A 23,141-nucleotide genomic window follows, 5' to 3' on the forward strand; every position below is an offset into this window, starting at 1 on the left:
AGTGCGTGTCAGGAGCACAGAATGTCACATAGATAGAGAAAACAATCTCTAGCAAACAAATCAATAGGGCTGTTTGGCTTTTAGGTATGCGAAGCACGGCGGCACAAAGCTGTTGAAGGCGGCAGCTCACACCCCCTCTGTCAGGAGCAGGGAGAGAGAGAGAGAGAGAGACAGAGAGAGAGAGAGAGACAGAGTTTGTTTTTCAGTCAAAAATCAATACGTGCCCTTCGAGCTTTTAAGTATGCGAAGCACTGTGCAGCATGTCGTTTCAGGAAGCAGCTACACAAAAGATAGCAACATGAAGATAATCTTTTAGCATTTTTAGACGAGCGTCCGTATCGTCTAGGTGTGCGAACAGCCCCCCTGCTCAATCCCCATACGTCAGGATCACAGATAGTCAGCGCAAGAGAGAGAGAAAAGTAAGCAATCTAGCTTCTCAGCCATCTGCCAATAGCGTCCCTTGTATGAAATCAACTGGGCAAACCAACTGAAGAAGCATGTACCAGAAATTAAAAGACCCATTGTCCGCAGAAATCCACGAACCAGCAAAAAATCCGCGATATATACTTAAATATGCTTACATATAAAATCCGCGATGGAGTGAAGCCGCGAAAGGCGAAGCGCGATATAGCGAGGGATCACTGTATTTATAATCAGATTGTCCTTTTCCAGACAGTATTCAAAAGCCATTAAGAAGGCTACTAAAATGTTAGGTTATACAGCTGTACGTGTAGAGTGCAAGGCCAAGGAGGTTATGTTCAAGTTTTTAACACACTGGTAAAGACTTACCTGGAGAATTGTGTACTGTTTTGGTCTCCATTATGCAAAAAAGACATCAAAGTGCTAAAAGAAACCCAAAGAAGAGCAACTAGGTTGATTCTGGGACTGCAAGGGATGAATTATGAGGAAAGATTAAAAGAGCTGAGCCTTTTCAGTTTAAGTAAAATGAGATTAAGAGGTGACATGGTTGAAGTGTTTAATATTATAAAGGCAATTCGTACAGTGAATTGAGATTGTTACTTTAAAATGAGTTCAACAAGAACACGGAGACACAGTTGAAAACGTATTAAGGGAAAATTTTTCACAAACATTAGGAAGTTTCACACAGAGAACCATAGATACTTGGAATATGTTACCAAGTAGTGTGATAGACAGTAGGACGTTAGGGACCTTCAAAATTCGACGTGATGTTTAAGTTGATAGGACTGGTGAGCTTTGCTGGGCTGATTGGCCTGTTCTCATCTAGATTGTTCTAATGTTCTAATTTTTTATGTCTACCACCTGTATTCTCCCTGGCTATCTCCCTGGAAGGGGAACTGGATGCTTATACTTCTAAAACTTGTCCTTCAGACAGAGTAGGAAATTCTACCTGTACTACTAAATCCACACTTCTGATATCACAGAGTTTTAAAGTAGCTTCACACTCGATGGGGGTATGGGTTATAGCAAAGCACTCTTGTGCAACCATGTACAACCAAATTGATGCAGCGCCTTCTACCCTCCTACACGAAAAAGGACACCCCAGAGCCTCAGGTAAAGGAATAGTCCACCCAAAAATGATATTTTTTAATGGAGAAAAAAGATAAAAAAAGTTTATGATACAGTATAATACAAATCAATGGTCACCAGTACTATACAATGGGAAAGCATATGAGAAATGTCCATTAAAAAAAAATTGTACGTTACACTTGTTGCATAATTCACATGTCAGTTACCCAGTCATTTTCTCACAACATGCAAAACCTATGCAATGTTTTCTAAACAATTTTTAAAGCGATTATTTCCAAAAAAAATCATGTCATGTCTTAAACATAAAACACATTCACATAATACAAAGCCTTTGACTTGAAGGTCCACCCCCACCACCATTCATTGGTCAAGAGTCCTGTCTACAACATGATAATACTTGATAGTAGTGGGTGGTATAAATAAGGCAGGCCAGCATTTCTATCATCAGTTATTGCTCAACTGAGTGATGGAATGGGCAAAACGAATTACCTTAATGACTTTGTGGCATGTAGTTGATGCAGGTACTACTGTCATCGTGGGCTTTTCATACACAAAAGTTTGAGGAGCTTACCAAGAAGGGTGTGAAAAGCAAAAAAAAAAAACACTACTAGTGCTTGCCAGTCCTGTGGATGAAAAACGGGTAATCTGCATCCAAATTCAACACTACAGCATCTGTAGATCATGCTGGGTACCACTGTTGTAAGTGAAAAACATAGTCTCCACGTGCGTTTTCATGCCCTCAGTGGTCTTCACAGCCACTAGATCTTAAAACTTAAAAAAGACTGTCCAGCTATCTAACTTGCACGACAACATAACATACTTATTTTGACATGGTACTACATTCCATATATCTGAAGATCCAGTAGCTTGTACAATCCAGGCTCACATAAGGCCAAAGGAGGTGCAACACACAGTAGACAGGTGTACCAGATAAACTAGCAACTCAGTGTATAGATGGTAGATTTTCTCATCGTGTACTAAAGTGAAACAAGGTACTGGTTGCATTAAGAACATAAACAGTCACTGAGCATTTCTTTGAGGTATATTCACTTACAGACCTCATATGGTATTAGTAAGTATAGTTTGTTATTAAGGCATACTGTTCAAATCACCTCCATCATGAACTAAAGTCTGGCTTTTTTATCTTTACTTCACAACTTTTTCTAGCTAGCTATTTCTTTTGATTGAAGAAAACCGCAGTAATAGCTATATACAGTATATTAGAAAAGCCTATGAGTTGATATTCAGAAAGATAAGTCACAGGAATGTGACTAAAATAGTTCATTACATTATTATAAATAAATTAAAACAAGAATTACGATACCACATTTAGAAAGAAAAGGTTCATTGAGTGAATTTGACCTATGTGGATGTGACATGTAGCTACAAGAAAAAGTTCAACTGATAATAGTATAGAGTTTTGGGGTTACTGCAAAAATGTTTATCTTTACTGGATTAATAATTTATTAAAGTTATTGCTATATTATTAATGTAGTTTGTCAGTATGATGTATTTAAAGAGTCTAATGTTGTCCACCAACAATGTCTTTTTGGTGCAAATTCAAACATTCCTCCCCAAAGTCATTCTTGCCCCATCCTAACCCCCATCAATCTTATCATTGTCCTCCAAAGGGTCAGATGCTTTCATTACTAGGACTGTGTGTTGAAAGTAAAATTACTTTGTAAGTGGACACTGTTGTAAGTGGCATCAAATACAATAAATTTACATGTAAGGAAACTACTAAAGCAATGTTACCTTTTTTATATGTGGATATATCATTTCCGGAATTAATCAGGCAATAAATACTAAGCATAAAACAATAGTCTGCATCACAAGGGATTCAAGTCACATAGAACGTGAAATCCCCTGAATGTCTACCTCATCATCTCCCAGTCAATAGAAACAGAGTTGCACTAAATGAGTCTGCATGTGTTTTAGTAGTTTTAGGTCAGTTAACACCTTGCATCACATGTGGCTGACAGTTAGAGAGTCTTCTAACCATCATATGAGAATCTAAAAGTTAAATAATATTGAGATTATCCCATGTATTATTGATAGGCTAAGTATTTGTCAGTTAATGAATTAGTTGACTTGCTTTCTGTAAAGACGCTAACTACTTTTGTAATTTCTACAATAGAAATGTAACACACAGCTGAGGTGAACTAGTGGTCTCTCCTAGGGCACACACAATGTGCTGTAGATTTGTAAGATTGATGCAGGGCAACATGGACAAGCAGCTGTGAATAAATAACAGTTAAAATGAAGATGACCAGATAAGCTATGGTTCAGCTCACTTCGGTTACCCGAGCTGTACTGCAGCTGCCTAAGGTAGACAGTGAATGAATTCTGCCAAGTGATGGAAATTGCAGAGAAGAAATAAGCATTTCAGATATCTCTTTGGTTCAAAGCAAATCTTGAACAGTGGCCTATTAAGTAGTAAAAGCAAAGTCAGTGAGGAATTCAAGTTTTAATTAGAGATCAGATTATGCTGACTCTTTTTTACTTGAAATGGATCAACAGGAGCTAAAAACTTTTATTGTCAAAGTACTGCCCATAAACTGTTAAAAATAAAAGCACAGAATCATTTTATTTATTTTTTTACATGTAGAAAGTAATATTTAATATCAGACTTAGCTTGTGTTACATTAACAGGCAGAAGCTTAGATTTGGAGCATAGGTTTAAGCCACACATTAAGCCAATTCATTTTGACACCTGGTAATTTAAAGCCCATGCTGTAAGTTATTATCCCTTGATGCCTAATACAGTTAACAAAGCCTGCTGAGTATTTGTCAGTTGCTTAAATTATAATGTTTTTAACAGGCTCAGAAAGTACCGCTACAGTTTCTCTGATTCACTTTGTGGAAAAGGCATGATAGTATGTCATCTGTAGCATGAGAAGAATGTCTGTACTAATGCTTGAAAGACTTCTTGGCTAACTAATGAGGTTACTTGACAGAACTGCATAATCTGGTCTCCTGTTTCAAATGTGATGCAGAGAGTCTTTCACTAAATGTACAAGTTGTTAGTCAGTTCTGATTTACTGGGTTAGTTTTGAATCTCCTATTGTGTAAACTGATTTAGACGCTTAAATAATATTTGCTGCCTGTCTGATTTTCTGTATTATTGAATTGGATTGTTTCATTGTAGTTAATATAGAGAATATTCCGAAGAAGAAAAAAGCATTTCTTAAGCGTTGATTAGTGTGCAGGGTAGTGTCTTACCATCAAGAGGGGTACTGAAGTAGAACATTTTAATGTTAGATGCTCTCCCTGACACCAATCTACTATGTATTTGATGTTTTTTACGATATGCAGGACAGACAGCAATCTTATTCTAAGGTGATGGTTGTAGGAGAAGGGAGAAGAGATCTATTTAGGTGGGGGAATGGCCGTGCAGTATATGTTATAAGGTTGTTAGGAGAAACTCACAGCAAAGCATGGTTTGGTAGATGAGGATACATAAAAGATGTAGTGGCGGGAAGTGTAGTCTGCAGGCAGCAAGAGTAGAAAGTATGACAGGGTGGGGCAGAAAGCTCATGTAGTAAGTGTAAGATATCAGACGGAGTTGTTTGGAATGAGCATTGAAGCTCTGCTACTTAGGGAACATGTTGCATGCAGATGGAGGTGTAGGCACAGCATTGATGCTGATCCCAATCTAACCTGTAAGGGGGTCTCTCTGGCTTTGAAGAGTAAAATGTATGAAAACTCTGTAATGAACAGTATGCTCTATGAGAGTGAGATATGTCCAATCAATGCGGAACATGAAACAAAGCTAAAAGGAACAGAGATGAGAATGATCATTTGGTTGTGTGGTGTGTCATGGAATTCAAAGAAGATGAATAAAGAATTGAGAAATCAACCCAATGTGGAGTTAATAGGTGTTGTGCTGACAAAAAACAGACTAAGTTTGTTTAGAAATGTGGAGTAAAAGGCAGAGGAAGAGTGAGTAAAGAACTGTGCACCAAAATGATGGTGAAAGGGATGAGCCCTAGAGGGATTCCTAAGAAGATGTAACATTGCCTCTATATCAGAGGATGTCTCAGGAGAATGTCAAGTTGTTTGTCCATGAACTGAAACTAAAATGCACCTTTTTATTGTCACCAGAATTCAGACAATGAGCTGTGTCACAATGTTATGTAATAGCAACGTGATGATATCACATCTTGTAAAAGACATTGTTAAAAGCAGCGAAAGGCACCCTTTTTCGAGTTGCGGTGCACTAAGTCCAAAAATTTTCTTTCGCGGCGCACCTGAGGGACTGCCCATAAATAAAGTGGTGACGACACAATCTATGGACAATCGCCAATAAAAACAGTTAATTTTACAAGTTTGAAAGACATTTTATTAATAAAGGAATCAAAGGATAAATCTTAAATTTAATTAATGTGAACGTTGAGATTGTTTTTTAGCACATATGAGATTGATGCAATGATCAATTTTCGAAAGACAGACGCGCATTTCCTTGTCGATCATTTGAAGTCTCTCGTGTTTCTTAGACTTCATTTCCGTAAGTGTTGAAAAACCTTGCTCACAGAGAGATGAGAGCTTCCAAAAGTTCAAAAACACTAGCAATTTTAAATATTTTACAAAAGTTTTCGCGGCGCCCCTAGAAAATTCCACGGCGGTGCACCAGTTGCCCGTCAGTGGTTAAAAGCAACAGTAGGGCGGCAACCATGAAATCAATGCAGAAAATTGCAATGCCCATGGTAGAATGCTCAACAAAATGACAGTGAAATTACATCACAAAAAATAGCAATCAGGTTTAATAACAAGTACAAAAAATGCATTAAATCTGCCCATAGATTTTCCAAATTACGTTAGTATGGTTCCAAATAAGTTCTTGACAGTTTCATTATAATGCTAAAACAGTTATTATCTTATATATAAACGTCTACGAGTGTCTCTCCGGCCCGGAAGTGAGAGGTGGAGTCAGGGTAAGGGTTCCACCTCTGAGGAAACAGAAAACTCGCTTAGCCGCTAATAACACAGGCGAGGCCAACACGTCAGCAAAACGAAACCTCAGAAGAAAGACAAAGTCGCTTAGCCACTAACATCAGCAAAACGGTATCCCTTTTACGTTTCCTCCCGCCGCTAATACACAAGCGAGGCAAGTACATCGGCAAAACGAAACGTCCGAAGAAAAACAAAGTCGCTTAGCTGCTAACATCGTCAAAACAGTATCCCTTTTACTTTACCTCCTGCAGCTAATACACAAGCGAGCCCAGTACGTCAGCAAAACGAAACCTTAGAAGAGAGACAATGTCACTTAGCCGCTAACATCGGCAAAACGGTATTCCTTTTACTTTTGCACAAGCAATGCAAGCACATCGGCAAAACGAATCCTCCTAGGAGAGAGATGACCGGAGTTGTTCCTTTCAATTACCTGACATTTCTACATTTCAGTTTTTTTTCTGACGACTTCATTAGTTTCTAGGAACCCGGGCTTTTTACAGCACGGGCTTACACAGCTAGTTGCATATAAACATAAAGAATAATAATTATAACTGCAAGAGGTTATTAATATTGAGATTACTGAATGATTTAAATGTGATAAGCTCTCACTGTACTCCCAGTTCCACTCATATAATCATGTATGATAGAACCTCACCCTACCCCATACCATTACCTTATTTTTAGTGTTATACTCACCATTTGAAGCAGCGCAGCCGATGAAGGAGGTAAACAAATTTTAACTTGAAATGTAATTGACACTTCTGGATAAGTAAAATATGCACATTTTGAGGTAAGCATTATTCTATTAAAAAATAGTTTTGAGTGTGTTAAATAAATTTTGAGAGATTTTTTTCCGTTAAGTTGATTGACATTGTTAAATTAGTACATTGCTTGTGAATGTGTTATTATTAACTAGTGCACCATCCAAGGTTAGTTGTGCCTATTGCTGTTAGGAGAATCTTCTGCTCCATCACCGTGATCAGCAAGAAGAAGGTTTAGGAGGTGGATAAATCAAATTCTGCAGATTCATTGTTCAAGCGTTTCTTAGTTGCCCAATGTTTTACAGATCGGTCAGTATTAAGAAGCTTTGTGACCATCTCACAAGTTTTGTGTGTAGTTTATGTTCCAAAATTTAACTGTGATGTCTGCAGACATCTATCATGTATTATTAAATACGAAGGGTACATGCACAGGTCATCTTGTGTAGCAGTGTAAGAGGAGCATGTGTGGTATGTGAAGAGAGTGTCTTAAAATTGTAATTCTTCGCATAGCTGGCAAGCAGAGTGCCACCAGTTTCAATGCTGTAAATGAATGAAATGCTCCACTGCCCTGAGATGAATCATGTTTTGTTATGTTTCCTGCAGGTGTTCATCATTACTTTAATTGGAGATATAAAGTTTCAGCATTTCAATCCAGTCTTGGAAACGTACATAAACAAGCACTTCAGCGCCACCTTGGCATATACGTGAGTACCAGTAATGCCTATATCCTCTTCTACTGTTCTTTTTTGACTTTTCATCCTTATTGCTGAGTGAAGGTTGATGGAATTTGCTGCAATTGGTTTAGCAGATGTAGCCTCACTTTCAGTGGGTCACTGAAGCCAAACTAGTGGAATATACTGGGATGAAAGATTAATGGAATTAAACATTCTTCAAAAAATGATATAGCATTCAGTTTTAGGTCAGAAATTGATTATAATTTGGTAATATGACCACACAATATTTTAGTGGCTGCATTAAGTATGTACTGTATAGTACAGAGCAGGAGTCCTCAATCCATCCATCCATCCATTTTCCAACCCGCTGAATCCGAACACAGGGTCACGGGGGTCTGCTGGAGCCAATCCCAGCCAACACAGGGCACAAGGCAGGGAACCAATCCTGGGCAGGGTGCCAACCCACCGCAGGAGTCCTCAATCATGGTCCTGAAGGGCCAGCAGTAGCTACAGGGTTTCATTCCAGCCAGTTTCCTATTAGAACTCAAGCCTTGCTGATAATGAAGCTTGGTATTTGTAGCCACTGGCGCCCTGGTATAGAAAGCAGATTTTATAACGTCAAAAAGAAGGTGCGCCCTGTGTTCAGAAGGGATGAATTAAATGCACCCTTTTTGTATTTTACACTTCATATGGGACCCGAGTCTTACATCTTTTAGAGAATCTAATTTTTAATGTGTTTCACAGATTGACATGCATGTTGCTGTACCAAAACTTGGTATTCAGACAGCAGTTCCACCTGGCAATTTTTGGTCAATTTGATATACAGGTCAAATTCTGTTAGAAGCAAGTCCAGTTTAATGAAATCCTGATTTTAGTAAAGGATTTGTGTTGGTCCTGGTAATATAGTATACAACTAATCTTAAAACTCATTACAGCAATGTCTGTTTTATCTGCGAAATTCATTACAACAAATTAATTTCTCATAAAAAAACAAAAACAAGAAAACAATAACAATCAGCATTCTGGAGCTCTGCTAGACAGCCAATTAGATGGAACATTTATGTCAATTTGTTTACTTGAAAATTGTCACACTCTTGCAGCAGAGCGGAGCGGTGCTCAGGATGGGTTACTGCTGACAGGCGGCATTGTGGGTATATCTAGGGACAAGATAAATGTCAATCAAATTTGACTTCAGGTGTACTCGAGGAGCTCTAGAGGTTCATCGCAGCTCAACTCTGTTGCTTATTTCTAGGTTTCTTGAGTTATGGTTTGACTTTGCTGAGCACAATAATCATTTGAACATTAGAACAATCTAGCTCAAATTCAGTAATGATTTTTTGCTTGCTCTTCAGCAAAAGTGCTGACTGCTGAGCTTCCCTCGTGTTTATGCTACTCAACCAGTATTCAATGCATTTCATAAATTTACCAAAATTTCACCAAATAAACATGAATGCAAATACTATGCAATCAATGTTATCATGGTTGCCATGCTATGTAAGATGGCAGTACAGGTTAAAGTAGAGTTTGAACTTTTTCGTAAAATAAAGGAAACACTTGGAAACATTATTTTGGTTAGAATCTAGATTTGATCACAAATTTTAAGTTTAGCAATCTCACGAAAATTTGGTGAATTATGTCCTTATGCTTAGTGTTACCAACCTTGGCTATTTTTATGCTGCCTTCTGTAACATCCCTATCACTCAATTAATTAATTTGGCTGAAAAATCCTAGTCGTCACAACGTAAGTATTCAACATTACGGTATCTAGATACAGAATTACTTAAAAATTTCCAACTGAAAATGTTTAATATTTTGATCTTTGTCTATTGTTTTTAATGTACATCTGGTGAGGAGAACTTTTTGAAGTGCCTTACAGGTAGCCTTCTTATTAAAAGCCAGTGGAAGCAAGTGAGTTCACTTTTTTGAAAAACTTCAGACCCTCTGAATGCTGGAGTATGCAGTATATAACTGTCATTGGAGGATCATCATCATCATCGGTCAGCTACTTGTTGGTGCTGTCATTAAACAGAGTTCGCACAGGCGAGAATAAGTTTCCTCCATGACTCCCAATCTTATGCTTCTCGTTCGATTTTGGCTGGTGACAGTTTAATATCGTGATTGTGCTACACATATGCTGTTATTGGATGACTGACTTTAGGCATTCAGAACCTCTCAGATGGTTTGTATAGGGCATGCTTTCTTATGGGTTCTCCGGGGTTTCGTCGGAGCATGTGTCCTATCCATCCATATGAGTTGCCTTTTGATGACCATTTCTGATGCCAGTTATAGGTTTTGATGACTGTAAATTTCAGTGTTTGAGGTGTGGTCAGTATGCTTTATTTTCGGCATGATTCTATGGCAATTTATTGCGAAACTATCTAAAGTTCTCTTGATCTGTTCACTCAGTGTCCAAGTTTCATTGTCATACAAAAGAATGTTTAGTCATGAAGCATTAAATATTTGGATCTTAAGTTGAGTTGATAACAGATTGCCAGATACTTTTTAACTTCCAGAAGGTTCCCCAGGTTTGGACCTTTTAAGTTCTAATATCATTGATTATATTGGCAACCACTGATCTTGATTTGTTCTCATTTGAGCTCTATTGATAAGTGAGAGCCGTAATAAGGAGTTATTATTATTTGTTCAGTTTTATTAGTATTTATTTTGAGATTGACATAATTGAATATTCACCACATGTTCTCTAGCTGTTGCTATGCCGTTGGCATAGTCTAAGTTGTTGAGCTGTTGATCAGGCATTCACAGACTTTGTCCAGGGTGTGTAACGAGGCCAAATTGTTCTTCCGAGTTATGCAAGACGTAGTCAATCACAGTTATAAATAGAAACGGTACCAATATATTTCCTTGGATGACTCCTGTTCTAGTACTAAACTCATTTGATAATTGGAGGATAATCAGTTAAAAGACCATATACAGTATACACTTTACCGTGATTTGACCCATAACCAATTAACATTTTTGGCTATTTGCATTTTTTGTTAGTGGGTATGTAATTCATAATTTGGTTAAAGACAAGCAGAAATATTTGGTCTATTGTACATTTTGTATTGCTTAACATTTTTATGCTGTATTTCATTTTACTTGACAGGAAACTTACCAAAGTGTTGAATGACTATGTGGAGAATGCAGATGACCCCGTCAAAAGTAGCCTTCTTTTCTCTGCCCTGAAGGCTCTCAAGTACCTCTTCCGTTTCATAGTTCAGTCTCGTATACTTTATTTAAGGTAATGAGCAATTGGCTGCCATCCTATTTGCCATTGTTTTCATCAGCTGTATTGTTCCCTGTCCTCAGACATAACTTTTACCTTTCCTTCATCCTGGCTTCAAACTGTATTGGTTGTCTGTAGACACACCTCTATTTTGCATTTGCCAGGTGATAGATTGACAGTCACATGATTAAATGGAAGTGTGAAATTAGAGTTTGGAGCATCAGTCTTTGCTCAGTCATTGAGGCTGCATGGTTTCTTTTCTACTGAATTTTTCCGTTTTTCCTTATTCTTTTGTTTAAAGTCATCTGTTTTTGAGATTTGTTTTATAGCTATAGTGCTCCTACGTGAGTTTCCTTCTCAACTGCTTTGCTTATTGTTCTCCTTGTTCTCTTATGGCATTTCTTTTTCATCTATTATTTTATGTTCTTTTCATTAGAATAGACTTTTCATGTCTTACTGGTGTTCATTTTCAAAAATATTTTACTTGGAAACACTCTCCAAAAATAAATGGCCAGTCTAAAGTGGAGTGTTTATTTTAAATGCACATTTTTACAATCAAATTGCTGATCATGTGTCAGCTTTTACACTAAGACAAATGATCTGTTTTTCTTTTTTTAGGTTTTATGGAAATAATGAGGATGGGGATGATTTTAATAACTCCATTAGAAAGGTTTTCTTTTCTTTTAACATCTTGATGGACCGACCACTTGAAGAAGCAGTAAGAATTAAGGTTAGTTATAAATAATTGTGTGTCTAAATTAATATCAGGCTTACAAAATAACATTTATCTAACACTTTGAATATATGTATATCTCACTTTTATGGCATTTACTACTTTTATTATTCTTTCTCCTACTAACAATTTTTGATATCTAAAATATGATTAATGTTCTAGGTGGAGCTTTTGGTTCGCCACAGTGTCAAAATTGATGATGACATTTTTCTTCTTAGTTTTAAGCCCAATGTTGTATGCATTGATTTACATTTATACATACCATCTCTATTTCTGCTTTCCTGCCAAGCCTTTAATCCCTGTAAATTTCTAATGCATTTTTTCAAATTTTCAGGAACACCTTTGCCAATCTGTTGGCAAGCTTCATTGCCCTGTCATATTCCTGCACAGGGCCTTTTCAGTAAATGTGGCTTATTCTTCCAAAAACATTATTATGGGATATATAGGTGCAATAGTAGCAGTAGTATAAATGTTAGAACTTCTTTCCTTCCACCTGCATCTAAATATTAGGGCTTTGTATGTCCTCTTTTTTGTTTCTTGTGACTTTTCTCCAGCCCATGCTGCACTGTTGTGGCATGGCATTGATTTGTTAAAATTTTTGATAGACTGGAATCCTGTCCATATCCCTTGTAGGCTTATCTATCTCAGTATAAAAACTTGCACTACATGAATGGAATGTTTTAATAAAATGTTCAACAGAAATTGCAAATATTTCTTGGGTATTTGTGTGCTTCTCTGAATAAAGATACACTTTATTTTACACAGGGTGCAACTCTGAAGTATCTGCCAATTATTGTGAATGATATCATGTGTGTTTTTGACCCTGTTGAGCTCAGGTAAGTGATGAACATTCTTCCGCATACTTCTATGTTGTTTTGTTTCAGTGAAAACACCTCATTATCAAGGTATTTATTATTATATCTTGTCTTATTCATCTTTGGAAGCAAGTTGTATTGCTGTAAACAGACATTTGGTTAGGACTAAAACCTGTGCTTGAAGTGAACATAGATTACTGATACCTGCTTTCAGCATACCGGTGAGCACCTGGAACCTCTTCAAGAATCTTGACTTGAACTAACAAGATATGTCAAATTATGTGACCGTATGTTGACTTTCCAGCATAGTTTTACAATTCTAAAGTATTGCAAGCTCATCCCCTCTTTTCTGATGGCCAGTAACACTCTGCCTGATGGAGCCGGTCTACCCCCTCCCCATTTTTTTCGCTTTCCATTCTGTAATAATATAAATAATAATTCATTGCATTTATATAGCTAGTGGTATGTAAAGTATGTGACATCAGACCGACAAGTCCCTCTTCTGTTTGTCACATCCAAAGCACCTGTTTTCCTTATTCCTTGTAGCTGCATTATATGCATTGTATTTCTGGGTGAGCACTCATTGATTGTCAGCCTTGACAAGCACAAAAGCCCACCTCTGTGATTTAAGAAGTTGTAGACTGGTTGGACTGAGTCATTGGGTATATCAAACTACACAAGTGACGATTTTGTTAACTCCCTAAGATTATGAACATTGCTACAGTGGCTCCCAACATTAAAGGAGCACTAACTATTGACAAAGAAATAGCATGTTTTGATAAGTGTTATCTAGGCAAGGAATTAAGATAACTATGTAAGTAAATTAATGTAGAGATTAGTTAGGACACCAGAAAGAAAGTATCTGTTCCAGCAAAACTAGATACTCTATATGTGGTAGTATGTATGCAATGCTTATTGTAAGTATTGTGGAGGCAAATTCAAAATTAATATCTTTCCTGGTATTCTCAATCCTTATATCTGAGATCATAGGATTAATATGAGATAAGTATAGAATCTCCTCATCTTAGAGCCTGTGAGAGAGCCATACATCCACAACATCCTATGTTTATTTTTTAAATATTTGCTTTAAAATAAAATGCACACACTTTGTCTCATACATTTTACAAAGTTTTCTAAATAGCTCAAGAACACCAGCTTTGCCACTTTGTCTCACTCTTTTTGCAGTTCTTTCCTAAAAGGCTCAAAGATACCAACCTCACCACTAGAAGGAAATTTCACCTTCCTAAACTAATTACAGAAATGCAATTTTTGTACTCAAGTGAAAAAAATAAAATTTCACTAGCCCCTTGCACACATTGTTTCATATAGCAGTGTTTAAGTAGATGCTATCCAAGATATTGTTTCTTGCATCAGTGGCTTGCTGGTGTTTTTTTTTCTTCAGTACTAAACCTTCATGACAACAAGGGGGTGACACTGGGCACCAAACCTCAGACAACCACAGTCCCAGGTTCAAATGAAGGATTTTTATTACACAATATAAATGATCAATGATCTGATTAGGATGCCTCCTGGACGCCTCCCTGGTGAGGTGTTCCGGGCACGTCCAACCCAGGACACGCTGGATGGACTATGTCTCCTGGCTGGCCTGGGAACGCCTTGGGATTCCCCCGGAAGAGCTAGAAGAAGTGGCTGGAGAGAGGGAAGTCTGGGCATCTCTGATCAAGTTGCTGCCCCCGTGACCCGACCTCGGATAAGCGGAAGAAAATGGATGGATGGATAAATGATCAAGTGTGCAAAACAAAACCACAATTATAAAGCAAGTGTCCCTCCTTACCCTCCTTTAACTTTCCTTTTGAGTGTCACCCGCTGCCTCCCAACTGTGACTACTCCAGGTGAGGCAGTGGACTACTTTTAAGATGGACCCAGGAATGCTTCCAGTACAATAGTGGGTCTTCCCAACAGCACCCAAGAACTCCAACGGGGCTATACTTCCAGACTCCAACTCTGATGGACCCCTGCAAGTGTCAAAACTGGAACACCTGGGGAGGACCACTGCCACCTGTCATATGGAAAGTAGAACTGCTTCTGTCCCCTGGCTTCCACTGGTCCATATTTAAAACCTTCTGGCTTTGCAAAAAGTCATTTTCCTGTCCAGCCGACATACCTGCCTGTCCGTTATGGCTCTCTAGCAGTATCTGAGCTGCATGTTCTATCATGAGTTTAGTAGAAGTCATAAGTTTCCTGGGGTGGATTAATGAAAGCTGGGAAAGATGACAGCATATGTTGGGAAAAGTACAGGGCACAATACATAACTTCTGAGGAACAGCCACATACTGCGCTATATTTTTTCTACCATCTTTTAATCTGCTAATTTTATTTCTTGTGTCCTTCAGTGTTCTGCTGACTAAATTCATTGAGAGCATCCCAGATTTCCAGCTGGTGCGCCAGAAGCTGTGCTGCATGTGCAAGATTGTGGAAAGTGACATCTTTCTGCAGCCAGGTAGGAGTCACTTCAAAGTTTAATGCTCCTGATGAAACACATGAAGTTCACCAAGTTAACCAGGACTCGTTGTTTGTTTGTAATTAAAATATTTCTTTAGGTTTCTTTTTTTAATATTAAGCTATTTGTTTTAATCCAGAGTGTCGTGATGTGCTCCTTCCTCTAATGACTGACCAATTAAGTGGTCAGTTGGATGACCATTCCCATAAACCAGAATACGAAGAGTGTATTCAGCTGCTCAGTGGCATCCTGGAAGTGCTGGACCGTCAAGATGTGGTCAGTCAGATTTATAAATTTAATCGTGTTACCCATCTAAGACAGTTTGAAATCTAAATAATTAGTCCTCCCCTACAAGAGCAGAAATGGAAGTCATGTTAGAGACTGTGCCCCTGTGTCCTCTTAAACAAGGCCACATAAGGCATTTGTATATTGTGTTATTACTACCTGGCCGCACAGCCCAGGGACATTAACATTATACTATGCTAGTTCACAAAAATAAATATACAGTGTTATTACTCCAAATTACACACATTTTGCACAATTAAAAACATGATGTAAGAAATGCCTGTGTGTTTTGCGCTGGCCTTATCTTTTGTAAGTATCATGTTGGAAATAACTGATTTGCTTCCCCTACACTGTAGTATCTCTCTGTGTCCCTTCATGTCTCTGACCCACGCTGTTTTTCATTATTGCATTTATTTTTCACACTTTGCAGATGCAGAGACTGACAGAATATGCAGCAATGGGCTGTCAACAGTAACAGTGCCTAACTTAGCTGTGTTACTTTTGATTGACCTTGACATGCCAGAATACCTCAGTGTAATTCTGAGAACAGTCACTGGTGGCTTCATTCATTCTGATCTTATTCATTCTTCATATCCACCCTTTGGTCCATGCCTTTTGTGAGGACATGCTTTGAAAATAAGTATACAGTATATCGCTGTACGTGTATGCTTAAGCATATGCATTTGTGGAAGTGTTCTGCTACTACATGCCAAAATAGAAAGGAAAAAAAATAGCTTATGCTTAGTACACTGAATATTACCATACACTTAAATTCCGTCATCCCCATTAGGAACCCTTGATAACTATAATTAAGAATTGTAGGTTGCACACACTTATCCCAGCTTTCATTCCAAATATCACCACTGTTACCTCAAAGCTTTTTTTAAGTCTACTTTTTTTAGAAACCACCCTGTCTAAGATTTTAATGCAATAAACATTTCTATTGTCTTTCACACCGTTGTGGAACTACAGTAATCCCCAACGCTCTAACACAGGAGTCCTCAATCACGGTCCTGGAGGGCCGCAGTGGCTGCAGGTTTTTGCTCCAACACAATTCCTTAATAAGAAGCACTTATTGCTCAAGTAACACTTCTGCTTCACTTTAGTTGTCTCACTTATTAAGATTTTGAACCCTTACTGCTTATTTTAGTCTTAAACAGCTGTATTCTTTGTTTTTAATTGCTCCATAACAAGCAAATGACAAAAGAGACCAGCATTTCTCCATTTAGCTTGTTACCATTTACACCTGTGTGCATTTATCATGCACTATTGGGATTAATTAAATACTTGGAAGGAAAGTGAAGAAGAAAAAGTGAAGGACTGAGAACTACTCATGCATTTTAGCCTTCAAATCATTTGGATGATATCCTTAGAAAGGGGAAGAAAATCCAGGATATAAGAATGTCCTGACATAGCAGAGTTAAAGCACCAACAAGCCATAAATTAATTAACTAATTAAGCAACCGGGTTAGAACAAAAACCTGCAGCCACTGCGGCCCTCCAGGATTGTGATTGAGGACCCCTGCTCTAACAGGACTATTGGTACTCATACACGATGGAGTTTTAGTAACTAATATGTTGTGGTAACTTGCATGTTGCCTTTTCTTGATCACCTGAAAGACTTCTAACTCACCTTGCATAACACAATGCAAAAAAGATACTGTTTTTCTCAAAATTAGAAAAAAAAATGATTTAACTAATATGGAACTATCCAGAACATTTTAGAATATGTCACATGTTTAGTAATTTTGTTCTTAATCGGTTAAGCATGCTTAACCTCTTCTGATCCTTGGGGTGCCTCAGTATGTGTGAGTAGTTACCTCACATGCAATCCATAGATCTTTTGCTCCCTGGGTTTGGATAAGAAGGGATATCAGATCTGATTTAAATGCACTGTATGTCTGTTTGATTTGTAATACTATTTGGAATAATTAGTTTAAAAAGTTTCATCCATCCATTTTATAAACCTGCTTTATCTGTTGCAGGGTCTATCCCGGCTCATTATAAGGCACACTCACTCAAACATCCATACTTACTCCAGTGAACTTTACCAGAAAGTGCTTGGAATGTAAGACAAACTTGGAGTACCTGACGAAAACCCACGTAGACATGGGGAGAGCATGCAAACTTTACAAAGGCAGTGCAGAAATATCTACTCCTGCCAACAAGAAGTGTTTAAGACAAAATCTAAAAGCTTCCAACAAGCAATATTATTTTGTAAAAACAATGTTATTGAATCTGTGTCTGTGATTTAGGAGAAGCATTTGAAAAGATTTGATTTGAATAGAAAACAAAGTCAAAGTATGGAACACCAGCACTTTAGCCTTTATACAAATGCACTAGTCTGTAATACAAGTGTCACAGATAATTTACACCAGCCTTTCTATTTTTTGTTATCCTTATGCTTATTCAGTAATATCAATATTAGACTGGCTGATGTTGTCTTTCCTTGAACATTTTTACAAAACTAATTTGCTTTATTTTTTTTTTTGCTTTCCCCACAAATTAGCTTAAACCCATGTTCCATTTTCTTTCAGGGTCCAACCAGTTCCCACGTTCAGCTGATAATGGAACGTCTTCTCCGCAGAGTGAACCGAACAGTCATTAGTATGAGTCGCAACTCCCCTCTAATTGTGAGTAAAATGTGACTTATTTTAAACCTCTTCTGTGTACAAGACTTATCATCTGTGTCTTTCAGCATTATATTAGGAAATTAGCTTATAGCTTGTCATATAAAAGGAAAAAACAATGTTCCGTGTCACATTATCCTTAATGTGAAATTATTATTTACATTTATACAGCACTTTTTTCACTACTCCAAGCACTTTACATAGCGAGTGGGTAGCCACATCAACCACAACTAAAGTGCAGTATCAACCTAAATGATGCAACGGCAGCCATTGTTGTGCCAATACGCTAAATCCTTTCACACTGTTCACATTGCTGCTTCCCTGTCACCTCATTCTTGTGTTTGTTGTCCTGAAAAAAAATCAGTGTAGCATTGCACTATTCGTAGGTGACAGCAGAAGAGCACCTTAGGCTTTAAAGGGACCACACAACTGGCTCATTTGGTTTGTACAGTGGCATTGCTGGCTTTGTAGGTCTTGTTCAGAACTTTCAATTATAATGACTTTTATTTGTGAATTTGAAAAAGAAAAAAGGGATTGAAAACTCTAAAGTGGATGTAGAAAATACTTTAGTGGCGTTCACCCATGCCAGTTTTCTTGTTAACGTGTAGTGAGAGGTCTTTTCTTTTAATATATCCGCAGAGTGTTTTATTCTCAAGGAAGTGGGCTGGAACATGCACCATGATACTTTTTCTGTAAAATAACATTCTACAATGGGGTGATTATGGGCTTGGAAAAAAATCCTGCCAAATAATTTTTTCAAAAGACAACTTGAGTAGGAGAAAAGAGCAAAGTCTTTGACATAATTTACATAGGATTTTAATAAACATTTGATCTTCTACACCAATGATTATTCTCTAGGCTTGATGTATTGGTGTCAGTGGTCAGTTATATAATAGGACTCAGAGCTATTTGATAGGCAAAAGGCAGTAAGCATAGGTAAAATGTGAAAGCCCCCCTTGGGATGAAGTCAAGAGTGTAGTCCCTGTTAGAACAGTTAGTTTTTCATTGTTAATATTTTAAAATAATGCACAAACCTGTGCCATTAATTATGATATCTAAACTGATAGAATGGAATATACTCAGAACGCAGCACGTAAACTTAGAAAGACCTGAACAAATTTTCAAACTGGACAAACACATGAGAAATGCAATTCAGTGCAGTCAAGTGCATAGTGTCACATGAAGGTATGCAGCGATAATTATATATATAGAGTATGGGCATCACTGACCAGCACAATGAAACACAGTAAAAGGTTTATGTTGACACAACATTCTCACAATATATGTCCCATTCTGGTCATCAGTCTATGGAAAAGACAAAGTAACATTCAAAATGCTTGGAGAAAAGGACGCAGATGTATTTAGATGACATGCCCTGTAATATATGCATCTGTGCTTAAAGACTGGTTGACATTCTCTGTCTTATTAATCTGCATGTTAACTTGGTCTATTAATCTGTTTTCTTCCTTCTCCCAGGGACACTACTTAGCCGCAATGACAGCTATTTTAAAGCAGATGGATGACCTACACTACAGTCACTATATTAGCACTTTTAAAACCCGCCAGGACATCATTGTAAGTGTTATAATTGTACCTCAGGGTCTATGGTGAGTTACTCTGTGTGAACTTATCTTCTGCAGTTTTTTCATTTTCCCATATTATTTTACAAGGACAGATACACAACAAAACTATAGTGTAAAAGGGAGTAAATCAAAAAGATTGGGCAATCTGAAAATTACATGGTAACCAAAAAAGCCTGAAGCTGACAAAATGCAACATGTTTGTGAAGGCTTGTGTATAGTTTGAAAACACACAGCGCAGAACTCTACCATTAGTCTAGCTGAAGCCAAGATCAAACGAACGTGGATGCTTCTCTGCGGGATTGCACCATTATTGAACAACACGTTATATTGGGCAGAGTTGGTGAAAACTACTGAAATTCACAGAAGGATGTTTACTTAGGACGGATGTAAAAAGAGCATGACTCAATGGAAATTTTTTGAATGAATAGAAAGGTTTAAAATGGGGCGAACAAGTGTAACTGATGAAGCTTGATCTAGTCGACTATCAACATCGTGCACACAAGCCTACATCGACATGGCAAATGGCTTCATCAGAGAAGACCCAATGGATTACACTGTCTGCTGTTGCTGCACATTTGGATATTAGCTATGGATCTGCACATGCCATAGTGCATGATGACTTGGTGTAATTTGACCAAGATGGGTACCCATCAATGTCACAAGCCGACATTCTTTGCTAAATTTCAACAGTACAGTACAGTACAGTATATATAAACTAATAGTAATTAGACATGCAAGCCATTTAGTTTTTCTTATAGAATGGATAATCAGGTTATTATGATAGTGTATTTAGCAGCAGAAAAATGTCAGACATGTGCACTAATAAAGAACAATGCAGTACACATATAGACAAATAATTCTGATTTCATAGGAACACTGGTGATGTAATAATCATTTTAAATTACAGAATACAGGAGACAGTAATGCAAAAGTCAAAGGAAATCAAAAGCTGTAATTGTGCTTCCAGACAATAAAATAATATAAAATAAATGCACTTCTTAATACATGATAGAAGAATAGGGTATTGTGGACATGGCACGAAACGTTATGTCTGCGTTTTGTATGATTGTTTAAAAAATTATAACAGTTCTTTTGAAAAAATATTACAATGAGTTGCAGCAAGTTTAATGCCCTTTTTATCAAGAAATATATTAAGTTTATTTTTATTTATTAAATAATTTTAATTGAATACTGTTGGAAATAATATGTAATGCTCAATACATTTTTTATTTTTTTATCACTTACATAGTGTTACTTACATTTTATTATACTAAACTTAAATAAGCTCAAGATAAAAAAAATGGATACAGGTGGGACTTAAACAATAATCCCTCTGATTTGCAGTTAGAAACGCTAACGTCTGGTACCATAGTTTTCAACTTCCATTGACTCTTTCAAACTAATAAATGTGAATCCTTTTTTTCATAATTAACTTTTTTGGGAGTTTGGATTATTCTGGGCCTCAGGGCTATGATACTGATTCATTAGTTTACATCATTCTCTATAGAATGTCATCAAATAGGTCACTTTTCTGGTCAGGCAGTGATGTAGCTTTATTTATATAAAAAGAATTTCACTACTTTTACTTAACAAGCATTTTTAATGTTATGCAATAGCTATGGAACATTTCTATTACTAATTTACATTACTTAAGAAATATACATTGAATAAAATAATAATGACTAATTTTCTTATTATGAAAATTTTCACTAAACTTTCTCTCCATTCTGTGTGTGTTTTTTTTAACTTCCACTGCTGTTTAGGACTTCCTAATGGAGACATTCATTATGTTCAAGGACCTAATAGGAAAGAATGTCTTTCCAAATGACTGGATGATCATGAATTTGCTTCAGATAAGGTAAGTGTGATACCGCTCATTCACTCCATCAATACAAATAGTCAGCATCTTCTGCAGATTAAATGTCCATCCATCCATCCATCCTCTTCCGCTTATCCGAGGTCGGGTCGCCGGGGCAGCAGCTTGAGCAGAGATGCCCAGACTTCCCTCTCTCCGGCCACTTCTTCTAGCTCTTCCAGGAGAATCCCGAGGCGTTCCCAGTCCAGCCGGGAGACATAGTCCTTCCAGCGTGTCCTGGGTCTTCCCCGGGGCCTCCTCCCGGTTGGACGTGCCCAGAACACTTCACCAGGGAGGCGTCCAGGAGGCATCCTGATCAGATGCCTGAGCCACCTCATCTGACTCCTCTCGATGCGGAGGAGCAGTGGCTCTACTCTGAGCCCCTCCCGGATGACTGAGCTTCTCACCCTATCTTTAAGGGAGAGCCCAGACACCCTGCGGAGAAAGCTCATTTCAGCCGCTTGTATTTGCGATCTCGTTCTTTCGGTCACTACCCATAGCTCATGACCATAGGTGAGGGTAGGAACATAGATCGACTGGTAAATTGAGAGCTTTGCCTTACGGCTCAGCTCCTTTTTCACCACGACAGACCGATGCAGAGCCTGCATCACTGTGGACGCCGCACCAATCCGCCTGTCGATCTCACGCTCCATTCTTCCCTCACTCGTGAACAAGACCCCGAGATACTTGAACTCCTCCACTCCTCTCCCAACCCTGACTCAATGTCCCCCACCTCCCTTGGGACATGGTCGAAGTTCTGCCGGAGGTGGGAGTTGAAGCTACTTCTGACAGGGGGCTCTGCCAGACGTTCCCAGCAGACCCTCACAACACGTTTGGGTCTACCAGGCCTGACCGGCATCCTCCCCCACCATCGGAGCCAACTCATCACCAGGTGGTGATCAGTTGACAGCTCCGCCCCTCTCTTCACCCGAGTGTCCAAGACATGTGGCTGCAAGTCCGACGACACGACCACAAAGTCGATCATCGAACTGAGGCCTAGGGTGTCCTGGTGCCAAGTGCACATATGAACACCCCTATGCTTGAACATGGTGTTTGTTATGGACAATCCGTGATGAGCACAGAAGTCCAATAACAAAACACCACTCAGGTTCAGATCGGGGGGGTCATTCCTTCCAATCACGCCTTTCCAGGTCTCACTGTCATTGCCCACGTGAGCATTGAAGTCTCCCAGCAGTACAAGGGAGTCCCCAGAAGGTATGCAGATTAAATTTATTATAGTTATTTCTGGATAATTTCGAGTATTTTAATTTTGAAATTGTATTTTATTTATTTATCTTGTGTCACTAAGCTGATGCAATGATGAACATTGCATTTGTTTTTATGCGTCAGTTGACATGTTATATACCATCTTATTTAAGACTGATAGGGGGGGATAAATACTGTACATACTTTGAAAAAATAAAGACTCTCAACAAGTAAGAATTGCAGGTTATCAGCTAAGAACTCCACTATGATTTATGATTTGTCTTCTTAAGAAAGTTTACTGATTGTTCAACACTAGATTGTTCCAAGGTTTTGGTTTCTGTTTAGTATATTTTAATCTCTGCCACTCAGAACAAACCTATTTTTATGGTCATTATTAAAGGAAAAATTAGAATCAATATCAATGTGAACAAGCAATCCTAAGCTTAGCTA

The 23,141-nt window shown here is 38.0% G+C and overlaps 1 protein-coding gene across 1 annotated transcript in view; it reads left to right on the top strand.

The window, feature by feature from the left end:
• Positions 1–23,141, top strand: part of dock5 (dedicator of cytokinesis 5) — a 268,797-nt gene that overhangs the window by 200,334 nt on the left and 45,322 nt on the right. The window contains exons 21-29 of the mRNA XM_028806298.2: positions 7,827–7,927; positions 11,004–11,138; positions 11,742–11,853; positions 12,622–12,692; positions 15,026–15,132; positions 15,272–15,408; positions 17,955–18,050; positions 19,524–19,622; positions 21,394–21,488. Of these exons, the coding sequence (XP_028662131.1) occupies positions 7,827–7,927; positions 11,004–11,138; positions 11,742–11,853; positions 12,622–12,692; positions 15,026–15,132; positions 15,272–15,408; positions 17,955–18,050; positions 19,524–19,622; positions 21,394–21,488 (953 nt within the window). The remainder of the gene's footprint in view (positions 1–7,826; positions 7,928–11,003; positions 11,139–11,741; positions 11,854–12,621; positions 12,693–15,025; positions 15,133–15,271; positions 15,409–17,954; positions 18,051–19,523; positions 19,623–21,393; positions 21,489–23,141) is intronic.

The sequence above is a fragment of the Erpetoichthys calabaricus genome, chromosome 1, assembly GCF_900747795.2.
Source record: "Erpetoichthys calabaricus chromosome 1, fErpCal1.3, whole genome shotgun sequence".
Taxonomy (NCBI): domain Eukaryota; kingdom Metazoa; phylum Chordata; class Cladistia; order Polypteriformes; family Polypteridae; genus Erpetoichthys; species Erpetoichthys calabaricus.